This window comes from Pseudomyrmex gracilis, unplaced genomic scaffold (assembly GCF_002006095.1).
Source record: "Pseudomyrmex gracilis isolate BER0280 unplaced genomic scaffold, ASM200609v1 scaffold_118, whole genome shotgun sequence".
Classification (NCBI taxonomy): domain Eukaryota; kingdom Metazoa; phylum Arthropoda; class Insecta; order Hymenoptera; family Formicidae; genus Pseudomyrmex; species Pseudomyrmex gracilis.
Genome location: NW_018020702.1, coordinates 286,278 through 298,666, shown reverse-complemented (window position 1 = coordinate 298,666; position 12,389 = coordinate 286,278). Strand labels below are relative to the sequence as shown.

Sequence of the window (12,389 nt, the reverse complement as noted above, 5' to 3'; positions counted from 1 at the left end):
GCAGATTCAGTTCGACGTCGTGCAACGACGGGCTGTCTTCGAACGTCTCTTTTAATTGGTTTGCCATAAAAGCGGTCTGTCCGCGCGCGCGTCCGAACCTGACGCGGCGGAACTCAGCAGATCGCCGACGACAAGAATCATTTTATTATTAAATTCTCCGAAACGGAAGAGACATTAACTTTTCGATAAAAAAACGTAATTTACGAGGAACTGCTACTTTTGTCACTTTGTCATTTTCGGAATTAGTATTCTCGCCGAATTATTGTCGCGCGGTTGGTACCAATTACCAATCCATTAATCATCCGTCCTCACGAGAAACACATTCGGCGGCAATGTTTTTCGTTCGTTTCGAGCGAGCCGCCGCGCTTCGTCGGATTTAATTTGGTCGACGCGATCCCCCGAGCACTGCGACTGTGTGTGATCGCGCGCGATTACCGGCCGCGGCGGCACCTGCTTAACACCGCCCGCGGCAAAAAGCGTTTACCATGCCCGACCCGGCGGTGATTACGAATGCGATTCGCGTGCGACGCGGCGTCGTTCTCGCGCGTCCCGGCCTCATTGAAATCCGCGACCGACCGAAAAGACGTGCTAATGAACAAGACGCGTGGTTGATTATAGAGCGGCGCGCGGCCAACAAGCGCTCGGAAAGAAGAAGAACATGCCGCTAAGTGGCAAAGAAGCGACCACCTAGCGAGCGTGCGAAGCGGGATAAATCCTTTCCTTTGGAAGGTGAGAGCCGAGCCGATGATGAGAGAGAAAAGGAGAGAAAGAGAGAGAGAGAGAGAGAGAGGGGGGGCGGGTCGCCAGATGTCTCCTGACGATGTCGTCGATATACACGACGACTCGCCGCCAAGGAAAGTGTCATAATCTCGGGCTTTGCTCGTGCCAGCTGGCTAATTTCCTATGCGTCGCGCCGCTCAAAGCGCACGGCGCAAATGATGCTCGGTGGAACGTGTAATGCGAATAGCCGCGGCAACGATAAACCCGAGGAAGACTTATGCTGAGCCGTTTCGGAGGTATTTGCAGGCCTCGACGCGCTTCAATAGGATACATTTTTTCCGTAACGCGATCCGCTGGACAGGTACGTAAATTCCTGAAGGTATAAGAAAAAAACACACTTCGTCACAAAAATTCGCACGAATGTTCCGCGCAAGTTTGTTGTGTCCTGATAAACAACGTCCGACATGTTCGAGACTTAAGATACAACAACAGCGATGTTGCAAGGTTCGTTTCAAAACGCTTGCACGTAAGAAAATTCGAACGCGTATATATGATTAATTATTAATTTAAAAGCTCGCGAATACGTTATTACTCTCGCGAAGAGTATGAAATATACACCGCATAATTTACGTCAATGTATTCAGAAACAGGAAGTCTCTATGACCTATGACTAATCACTTATACATGATGTACAAGCAACTTGACGGTTCTATTAGCGCGGTTACTCGCGTTGCCACTGCGTTACCTCGCTACGTGAATTAGTGTATGTAACGTCGTCGTGTGTGTGTGTGTGTGCATCGATTTTCGCGTCGTGTGTCTACACGCGACCAATACACGACGAAGTGCAAAGCGATTTCCGTGAAATCGAATCACAGTGTGTTACAAATTTGCTCGCGAGCAAAAAAAAATAGCCGATCATATTTTTTTCTCTTTCAGACTGAAAAATTACTTTCAAAAAAATTACTCCTTTTATACCTTCTTTACAGTAGAGAGCGTGGTCCCTTTGTGTTTTTCTCGTACAGTGAACAAAGGTTGAGTTGAGGAACAAACCCCCCGAAGCTAACCAACAAACGATTTCACATTTTCTGGAACTAGACCGCGCGGACGGAACTTTTACAAAGTAACAACTGCGGGGCAAAAGAAGTTTCCAGGAAACGCAAACCGTCTGCGGAAAACTGGCCGACCTACCGGTCAATTGTCCCCTCCGGTGTGTATAATTGAAAGGCACGGCAAATCCTTTTCCCCGAGTTCTCTTATAATCTATTCGTGCGCGGTGCGATCGGGCCACGACAGAGTTTCATTCACAAACGGTCACGGCGGTCACAATGGCGTGCGTTCTACCGGGCCCTATCCACGGTTATCTAGGTCTCTAAATCCTCGAGTGAAATACTGGTAGGTTTCATTGAGCCTCGAGCCATCGAGCAATTTCGCAGCGGCATTGACTGCGCCTAAGGCGACACTTGGCAAGTTGAATTGGCAGGAAGCCCGACGCCGCTTAACTCTTCTTTCAACAAGATTATCGCTCGGTTACTCGGGTCGTACTCGCCCATCGAGCCCCCGACTTCATTCGTATTGTTGCGGGTGCCGACTGCGACACGACGATTCATAAACTTCCCCTCCCCCTGTAGGGGAGACGACTGTCCCGAGAACCGATTCCGAGAACGGAAAGCTTCCAAGTGTCTGAAGTAGGTGATCGATAGCAGTTGCATATATGAGAACATTCCAAGCTCTTGCTCTGTACTACTTTTTCAGATATCGCGCAATTATTGCTATCGATCGCAATTAGACACGCTTCTCTTCGTTCGTTCCTCTACTCTGTTAGAAGAGCCAATTAACGACGAGTATCGATATCGCGGAATGAATCGAGTGTCCCGCTAACTTTAGTTATCTCCTCCGATCTCTTTCGAGAAGACGATCTCATTCTAACAACTCGCGCGGTCGTTTTCGCGATCTCTTATCGTTCACGTGGTTTCCATTATTCGTCGTTAGCATATCGTTGAGAGTTTCTAATGACGAGGCGTCTGTGTGTGTGTGCAAAAGGTTGCACGTGAGATGGTTCTAATGGAGGTGGGGGCCAAGTCGAATCTAGTCGGCGGTCCACTTACCACGTTCTCCCTCGCACTTAGTACATTTAGCACCGCGGTCAACTGACCGCGTAATCATCGAGGTACGAGCTCGAATAATGCCCGGGAACGCGCCGGTCTAAGTGAGTTAGTGCTGCGTGCACTTTTATTTTTTCTCTCGCTTGCTTTTCGTCAAGCGCAGGCGCGCTCTAATGGTTCGCCATTTACGGACGTCGAGAGAGAACAATGACCCCCCCCCCCGTTCCGCCCCCCTCCGTGTATCGATTTTCGCGCTCGGTTTCCGACGGTCTTCTCACTTGTACGCTTTCCCGACGTGCAGATGCGATTTGACATTTAAAATTCAAATGCGCCGCGTTAGGCAAATATTCATCCGGGGTCTCGTTGGCAAAAATTTATTACAACACGATGGTTGCGCGTTATCGCGCGAAATGTCTCGAGCTCGAGGGAGTAATTTATGTGTCGCGAAACTGGAGTAGCGGGGAATATTCGCGACGAATATTCTAAGACCTGTCATTAGTCAGCGCCGATAACCACCTCGCGCGAAGAAGACACCGCGACGAAGAAGCGTGCTCGCACCTCGACGCGCAAATCCTGCTTCTAATTGCGCGACGAGTCGAATTTGAATATAATCTCCTTCGACTTTGACAGCGCGCTACGTCTTTGTATGCGTTATCGTACACACGTAGGACAACGCGCGAGTATCGCGTTCGGATGAGCGATTTGCTTATCATGACGAATGTGCCGGGCTGTCGCGATTAATCGATTTAACGCGATTCCGAGAAGCCTCGCGGCTTATGGATATGTTAACGAGCGCGGCGCGCGTTGTACCGATAGCATCGAACACGGTTTCGCGAGCATTCACGAATTATAATTGGCCTGTAATTAATGACACCGTCGTTATTGACAGGTGGCGAAACTCACTGTGCGCTACGCGAGTCGCTCGGATCGTCTCGGCGACCGCGCCCCTTGATCCCGTTTCGGGCTCCATTTATTTTTGAGGCTTAATTGCCTCAACGTGTTGCGGCATAATCACCGTCACGGTACAACACGATCGTGAGATATCGCGCGGCAATTGCGAATATGTTTACGATCGTGCCCGCACCTTCGGATCTCCCTTGGCGCGAGATAATTTTGCGAAGAACCGGTGCGCGCGAAATAAATAATTCGGAGAGAATTTTTTTGAAAGCGATATCTCACGCGCGCTCGGTGGCGTAATGTCTCATTATATCGAAGAATTGCGAGAATCGGGACTGGTGTTCGCGCCATTCTGCACAGGCGTTTGCGTAACACGGTCTCGATCTGATTTTTTTCATCAACTTTGCCTTCTCTGCGGATACATCGTCGTGTGTATTTTTGACGCGACAATTCTTTCGACACAATTATTGTACGAACGATTTAATAAAATTGTATATAAAATTGTATATCGTGGGATATATATTTAAATTTTATCGATAAGTTTTGGAAATACGTAGGATTTTTGCGGATATAAAATGTGGACGTACAAAGAGACAACAATTGCATGGAAAAGATTTATTTTTTTTTTTTTTTCAAAAAAGCGCGATACACGTTACAGTGCGCATCGACGAGGGACAACGATTATAACTATTGTATATGGTAGTGTATACTCGCCTAAAATCGATTGATATCGGTAAATAACTTAGTAAATTCCGTTAATATCACAACACATTATTTTCCTCACTTGATCTCGTACGCGCCGAGATTTCCCTTGCGCCTTCTCGAGGGAAACCAGTCGGACGTGCGGTTCGCCTGATCGATAGATCGCTTCACATTTGCCCGATACTCGTCCTCGTATGCGTTGAGATACAAGTTCTTGAGGATTATTTGATTATCGAGCTCGGAAGGCGGCAGGAATCGTTTCGAGCGGCTTTGCTGTTGCGCTTGCAGCTCGTCGAAAGTGAACTGCTTTGATTTGACGTCGTCGACAGGCCTCGACTTCTTTGAATTCTTATCATCGCTTGTCACGGACAGAAGCTTCCTCGTCGGACGCGAAGCGCCCGCGTCCTCCGAGGCGTTTCGTATCCGCTTGCTGCGATGCTTGGGCGCTCCCTCTTTCGCCGGGATCTCGTTGTCCAGCACGGAAACATCGTTACTCGGGATTGTCGATGATTGATTATCGCGCGGCTCGACCGTTTTCGTCGGCGCCGATGTTGTCGTGCTGGACGCGACGGTGACATCCTCGTCCGTCGAGTTCAATCTATTCTCTATGATATGTTTGAAAAACGCGTACATTTCGCCGACCGTGAAAGTCGTGCCGTTTCTCACGGTGAACTTGTCGATGTTCATCTTCTTGATCAATTCCTCGGTCGCGTTGCGCGCCTCCAACATCGACAGCTTCTCGGTCACGTAACTGTTGACGAACTCGTAAAAGCCCTTGTAATAATTTTTTCTGTGCTTCTTCTTGTCCTTGCGCTTCTCCGCGTACGATATGCCCTTCCGTTTCGCGTCCTTCCGATTCTGCTTCTCATTCCAGCGTATAGACTTGTTGTAGAACCTCATGATCCGCTCGAACTCTCGCTTCAGCTTGATAAACTCTCTTTGATTGCGTATCTCGAAGTCCGAGCGGGATCTGTTGCCGTTCCGTCGCGACTCGGCGAGGTCCACGTGGAAGAAGTTCTTGGTCATCGCGTTCAGCAGATCGTGCATGGTGCTGTTGCTGGAGTTATTCGGCTGCTTGGCGTCCATGCGCTGCAGTTTTCGATACACCATCTTGAGAAAGTCGATCATTCTCTCCTCTCGCAGACGGGACTTATTGCCGTGACCCGCGTGCGTCTTCCAAACGGACGAATCGGACGCGTTGTTCGTGTTGTTTTGATGGCTGGCGGCTAACTTCGCGTCCGCTTTATGTTTCGGATGCTCACGATTTTTGGTCATCTCTATGTGCAAAAGCTTCTTGCCCACTTTGCGGAAGAACTCGATGAATTTTCTGAAACATTAATTCAACTTTTGTTAAAAAATAAAATAATATTATAATATTATAAACAAATGATTTTTTTTACACAAGTCTGTGTATTTTTTTAAATTATACTTTAGTATATTTGATTATTACTTCGTAAGTGCTTACTTGTAATTCAGAGAAATATTGTCGTCAGCCGATCTACGTCGCCTGCTCCATCTGAGTCTGGGATGCTGTCCGCGGATGCACTTAGGCAATTCCTTCGGTCTCCACGAGCCGCTTATACAGGTCGCGCCGGTCGGTCCGTCATCGAGAACGTAACCCTTGTCGCAATCGTACATAATCTGCTTGTTGTTGACGATCTTTCTCACGTACGGTCTGTAATCGTAAACCCCCATGTTGCCCACTAAGAAAACCTTGCCGTTTTCGATCAAACCCGGGAACGGACAGAAGAGTTGAATGCAATGCGGTATGTCGCCGATCCAGTTGCCGTATTGGCACTCGACGGACTTAGACGCGTTCAAAGGACCGCCGCCGACCAGCTCGTAGCCGTCCTTGCACTTGAAGATCGCCTTCATGCCGTGATCGGTTTTCGGCGCAATAACCATTCCGTTCTTCGGGATCTTCGGCATCTGCTTGCACCGGGCCGGCGTGCAACTCGGCACTATCGACCAAGTGCCGTTGTTGCACAACACCGGGGTGCTGTTCGCGGCGAATTCGTAATTCGGAATACAGCTGACCAGAAGTCCCTCGCCGTGTTCCACCACCGTGACGTTATTGATGTGATTTCCGTTCTTGCTGTGGCTGGCAATGGTGACGTGACCGTTCTCGATCTGCGGGACGACGCACGGGGCTAGACACTGCGGTAAAGGATAACTCCATTTGCCGTCCTGAAGGCAGATAGACGAAGTATTGCCCTCTAGCTTCATGTGGTCCATGCAACGGAAAATGATGCTGGCGCCCAAACCTGTGCCTGTATTTTTGCAACAATTGCACAAAGACACACAATTATATAGTACAGTATTTTATTTTTGCTTATTGAGTACGTTTTATATTATACATGTATATTTCAATTTTAAATAACACACCGTCTTCAATATTTTCGATCCAGCCGTTATACAACACGCCAGGTGAACCGCAATTGATTTCCTGGCAAGTAGGCGGCTTTCCAGTCCACTTTCTGTCAGCGCCGCAACGTCTCGTTGCCGCGCCTACAACGGTGTAACCGTACTTGCATTCATACGATACGATGGAATTGTACGCGTAGGAGGTGTAGACAGCCTTGCCGTTGACTGGATTTTCTGGCTTCGGACACTGCACGGACGTGACCTGCACAAGATAGCAGGCACGTTTGAGAGAGCACATTCTCATATTCTCCGGAGAAATGTAGCGGCATTGACGCTCGGTTCGTGTTTGCTTACTTGAACGCATTGCGGTAACTCCTTCGGAGTCCATGTGCCATCCGCCAGGCACAGTTTCTCGGCTTTGCCGACTAATTCGTACTCCTCCGAGCAATGATACGTCACGCGACAATCATACGTGTAACATTCCCCTTAAAAGCAGAATCAACAATTGAGCTTTTCTTGCAATTAAAACGTAATAAACGCAAAAATCGTAATTATCGAAACTCACCAGAATGCCATCCGTTGGGAATGCCCGGCGGTTGTCCGCAGGACAGGGGCTTGCAAACGATGTCCGGCCCGTACCAATTGGCAATATTTTCTTCAGAAGACCTCATCAGACACTTTGCGTTCTTCGCGCCCGTCGCGTTGTATCCGTGATTGCAGAAATATTGCACCGTACTGTCGAGATCGAAGGTCGTCTGTTCCGACGGAGCGTTATGATACGCTTTCTGAATCTTCGGCGGCTGGGAGCAGAAGGAGTTGGAGTCTTTCTTGCAGGACGGAGTGGTACCGGACCAGTGACCGTCGCCTCGACACTTTCTCTCGGATATGCCGACCATAAAGTAATCAGTGTCGCAGGTGTAATGGGCCCTGTCCCCGAAGAATTTTCCGGTGATCGTCATCACGCCGTGCTCGATTTCATTCAACGCCGGACATTCGCGCTCGGGCTTGATGCACGAATTCCCGCAGGCTCCGTCGCATTTGCATTTCTTCTTCTTGCTCTTGCAGTCGACGTCGGTCGAGCATTTTCGCAAACACTTCTGGCCCATCAGTTTTGCCCTTTCCTCGTCTCTCGGACAATCAGCGGAGGGTGAGTTTCGCGGATTCTTGTAAATACGGCTGTCGTCGTCGATCTCGGGTTTCGGATAGCCATCGTCCTCATCGTCCTCGTCGTCCTCGTCCCAATCCTCGTCGTCGTCATCGTCATCGTCGACGGCCGCTTGCTGTCGTAGCTTCGACTCCGAAGTAAGAAACTGGGCGCACAGCAAAAGCAAGAGAACGATCGCGCTTGGTCTCATTTTGAGTTAGAAGACGATTTTCGGATTGTAAGTGTAGGTTCACTGAAGATAACACTGGCAGTTGGACCACACGACGTTAGGTTACGCGACAGCACCGACTGGGACGTTTACATGACCGCTTGTCTAACCGAACTGACCATCTCACTGGAAGACCTGCGAAGAGTCAGTGTTGTGAGCTTCAGGTGCGCGCAATCGCCCATCGAAGTGCTACCGGTCCAGATATCCCCCTCAGAGCACCGCGGAAATCATCCCGAGCTGCGGCCGAGAACGACGCTGTTTCTTCCGCGAGCGCGACTATTAATCGAGTCCGCCTGTTCGACGTCCGGGAGGATTAGGGACTCCTCTCGTCGGTCCCTCTCTTGCCGGAGTGCTTCTTCGCTCCTACTGGCTCCACCTCGTCTTCTCTCGCTCTAGCCTACGTGCTTTTTTCTTTATTGTACGGACTGCGGTCCCCCGCTGACGGGAATTCGCGGATATTCGCGCATCTCGTCGCGCGCATCCAGCCTGTTCAATACATCTCCTGGTTACCCCAGCTTCCAGCAGATGGCGAGGAGACGTGCTGATAAAAACGGTGATGCTGCGCAGCCACCCCGAGCACTCGGCTCTCTTCGGTGGTGGTTGCTCGGATACGAGGGTAGATGTGTAACATTATGTGTAACCTGCATATATATATATTTATACGTTGCACTTCAATCAAATTTTAATTCTTAGTTATATATTCGCAGTTGCGATTCAAATGTAACTTGTGAGAGAATAAAAATGAGTGTTTTTTTTTGTCGCGCGCTATGTAACTACTACTTTACCGAAACGAAATGTTATTTTTCCTCTCTTTCTCGCTCTCTTTTCATAAATCTTTTATCCGGCTCGTGGTCGTTAAAGCAGCATAGCAGCCAAAGAAATCGCGAATTATCCCTAAAGCGGAAAGCTCCTTACCGTGTAATCAGGGACCACTAAATTTTTTAACGCGCACCTTATGTGCGCTATACAGTTTTGTCGAGAAAAAAAAAATCTTCCTCAAAGAGTATACACACAGGAGAGAGAAAACTTCGAAATTATTATTCACACAGAAGGCGACATTTGAGAGAGGAGTCGGGAACGAGCAAAAACGCGACGCCGCGAAAATGCCACGGCGTCGTAAAAATTACACCGAGAAAAGGTGTTATAAAACGACGCATGGCGAGCGCTTCGGGGGTTCGAAGAAGAACGCGCGAGCACTTGCTGCAAGCCCGTCCCGAGCCGGTCTCGAGGCAACGATATACGCAGTGAATACGAATTGTCTCTCTAAAAGCGCGCTCGCCTTTTAGCCTCGTTTCGTCGACCATCGTTTTTCGCACGACGTGCAACAAGTGCACTTTGTTCGCTCAAACGACGCCTGAGAACGTTCACCCCTGACCTTTCGTAATTTTACGAGGTTACGATAGAACTATACAAACATATATGTATACACATAGGGCCCTTATGAAAAAAATTTACAATTTTTAATTTAACGTACGACGAATTTGCATGACAAAGTAGCAATTTGCCTATGATCGCGAATAGCGAACGAGCGAAAAATGCGCGCGTCTCTCGTACGTGCGTGGGCAGTAGCCGGGGGATCGGTTTTCATCGGACAAACTCAAGCCCATCTCCGGCCCGCGCTTGTTAGTCGTCACGCTACCAGGATAATCCTCGATCTCTAAGTCAAGCGTCATCGTTAGAGTAAGCCTATGTCGGCCATTGTCTTCGTAACGATAACCATCAATCGGTGTGGTTCGATGCCGCACCGTGGGTGATCGTCGCTCCACAATCTCTTCTATCGGCTTCATCGTTCACGCGCCGTGTCTTCGGGATGTCTTCATTTGTCTTATTCAAATGAGAGGAATTTTTTATCGGGCCTCAGAGTATCGTGGCTCGAAATAAGGAAATAAATTCTTCAGTCTCTTATAAGTGCGCTCTTTTGTGTAAACACACACACACACACACACACACACACAACTCTTTAATATATTTGTAAATTCTTTTTAAAAAGTATTTTAAAACTTCTTTAAGAAAAAACTGCACAGCGGATAAAAGTCACAAGAGTCTTCTTTTACGTCTGATTGACACGTTTCTTTTTTATATACTTATGTCACTCCGATATAAAATGTCGACTGAGTTTTTAATAAGACTGGTTCTGAGGAGTCATTCAGTGTCGCGCCTTTTCCGAGGTAGACATCCGAAGACCGGATTGACGAAGTGGCAGTAACTCGGTAGCTGAAAATGGGAGTGGCTGGAAGACAAGAGGACAGCTCGCTCAAAGACATCTTCGTGGCGCCTCTCCGCGGTTGTAAGGAGTGACGGAAAGCAGTGAGTCTCACGCACAGATAGCGTCTTCGTCACGCACGCAAAATCGACAATTTGAAAGAATATATCACTTTCTTTTTACATTCACGTTACATTCTTTTCAATGTAACGTGAAATCTCGTAGGTAACGTTACTCTTCTCGCGAACAAGAAAATTGACACGAAAATCGCAAGTGCAAACGATACCGTGTGATTTTTTTAGAGCGCATTGATTACACACGTGAGAAACCCTGGCGCGTGTTTCTTTGAAGGATGTCCCTTTTCGTCCTCGGTGGGCGGCACACGCCTCGCCAGCTTTAAGAAGAACGAGAACCGACTATCAAAGTGTCGGTTTACGTGTCGCCTACGTTGGCACGCCGCAGCATCTCTTTTTTTCTTTCTCTCTTTCTTTCTCTTTTCTCTAAAAAGCTCAAATACTTTCGCGTGGGTTGCTCTCAACTTGGCGCAATTTTTCATTCTATTAATTTCCTCTTAGAACGCCTGGGAAAATTGAGAATAAGCGAGAAAACATGATTGACGGAGTTTGCTTTACGAGCTCCGCGGGGAGCTCGAAAGCGTCGCGAGAGAGCGAGATAGAGAAAGAGAGATAGTAGGGGAGAACGAAACACGATCGTAAATTCGCGGAGGTTTCGCTTTTTTTCAATTAACTCCATCCCGCCGGATGTGGAAAAGTACGGGAAAAAAAAACGCCCGGACTCCCGGCAAAAGCTACGCGTTTCTGCTCATTCTGCAGCTCGTTACGCGACCATTATCCCCAGTCTCGCGAATCCATTATTCTCTCTTCAGCCTCTCGAAGCTTCTTTTGCGACTCGCGCACCGTCCACATGACGCTGCGGAATAATGGTTTACGGTCGTTCCCCGGACGACGTGAACCGTCCGTCCGTTCGTCCTGGACTCTTCTGATCGCGCGCGCACGCATACTCGTCGTCGGCGGCTCGCGCATAATCCGGTCGCAATCTTTCGCACTCAATCACGAAGCAAATGACGCCAGTTGTTGGCGTTGGTCTAGAAGAGGCGAAATTACGGGAATAAAATTGATTTAAGCAGACGCCTGCGGGGATGTGCTAGAGAGAGAGAGAAAGAGTTTCGCAACCGGACGTTTCGGCTTATGGTCGATGATTGCCCGTTCGAGTGAGTTACTTCTGCATTCATCGTCTGCAAATGCAAATTACAAAAATGCGAACGAACAGCAACTGTTGAAGCAATTATCGGCTGTTTCGCTATTTTGCTTTTGTAGTTTTGTCCTAATTTTACATTTTCTCTCTCTCTCTCTCTCTCTCTCTCTCTCTCTAATATAATTAAACTTTTGAAGTTGATTGAAAACAAATCATCTGTTACGGATTGTAACATTATTCGAATCGATTCGTCACGTATGTGTCATCGTACGCGCGGTGCCGGTCAATGAAACTTTTTTATGATTTTATTCCTGTCCGCGAGATCGACTCGCATTGACCGATAAACGTCCCGGCGCAATTTCCCGTCGCCGATTGGCACTTAAACTTTCTTTAACTGCCGGCATCCACTTCGGTGAACGATCTCGAGCGCTCTCGAGAGGATCGCAGAGGCATTCACCACGTCGTCACTTACTCATTGGGATCTTTATGCGCGTCTTGCACCAGCGTCGCTGACGTTCTCTTTTGTGCGCGATGCCATCGACGACAAGCGCGTTTATTTGACGGATATGCACCTACGCCGCGCGCTCCCTTTCACGACTCTACGGTACGTGCCTTGAGCGGCATTCGACGGACCGGACTCTCGCGAGACAGCACCGACAGTGTCGTTCAATTCAGAAGCAATTGAATTCACAATTCCGACCATTGCGGCCGAACGATGGCCGGGAAAGGATTACGCACGGCACGCTGCCGGAGCTGTGCGTGCCGCATCTGCATCCATGCATAGAGAAAGAGAGAGACCGCAGACATATGCAT

At 48.5% G+C, this 12,389-nt stretch overlaps 1 protein-coding gene across 1 annotated transcript; it reads right to left on the bottom strand.

The window, feature by feature from the left end:
• Positions 1 to 4,319: 4,319 nt before the first annotated feature.
• LOC109856426 lies at positions 4,320 to 8,585 on the bottom strand. The gene is made up of 5 exons (XM_020431692.1): positions 7,351 to 8,585; positions 7,140 to 7,270; positions 6,807 to 7,047; positions 5,887 to 6,691; positions 4,320 to 5,748 (listed from the first exon to the last, which is right to left on the bottom strand). Exons 1-5 carry the CDS (start codon positions 8,138 to 8,140, stop codon positions 4,500 to 4,502), a joined length of 3,216 nt encoding a protein of 1,071 aa, XP_020287281.1. The 5' UTR covers positions 8,141 to 8,585; the 3' UTR covers positions 4,320 to 4,499.
• Between the last annotated feature and the right edge of the window lie 3,804 nt (positions 8,586 to 12,389).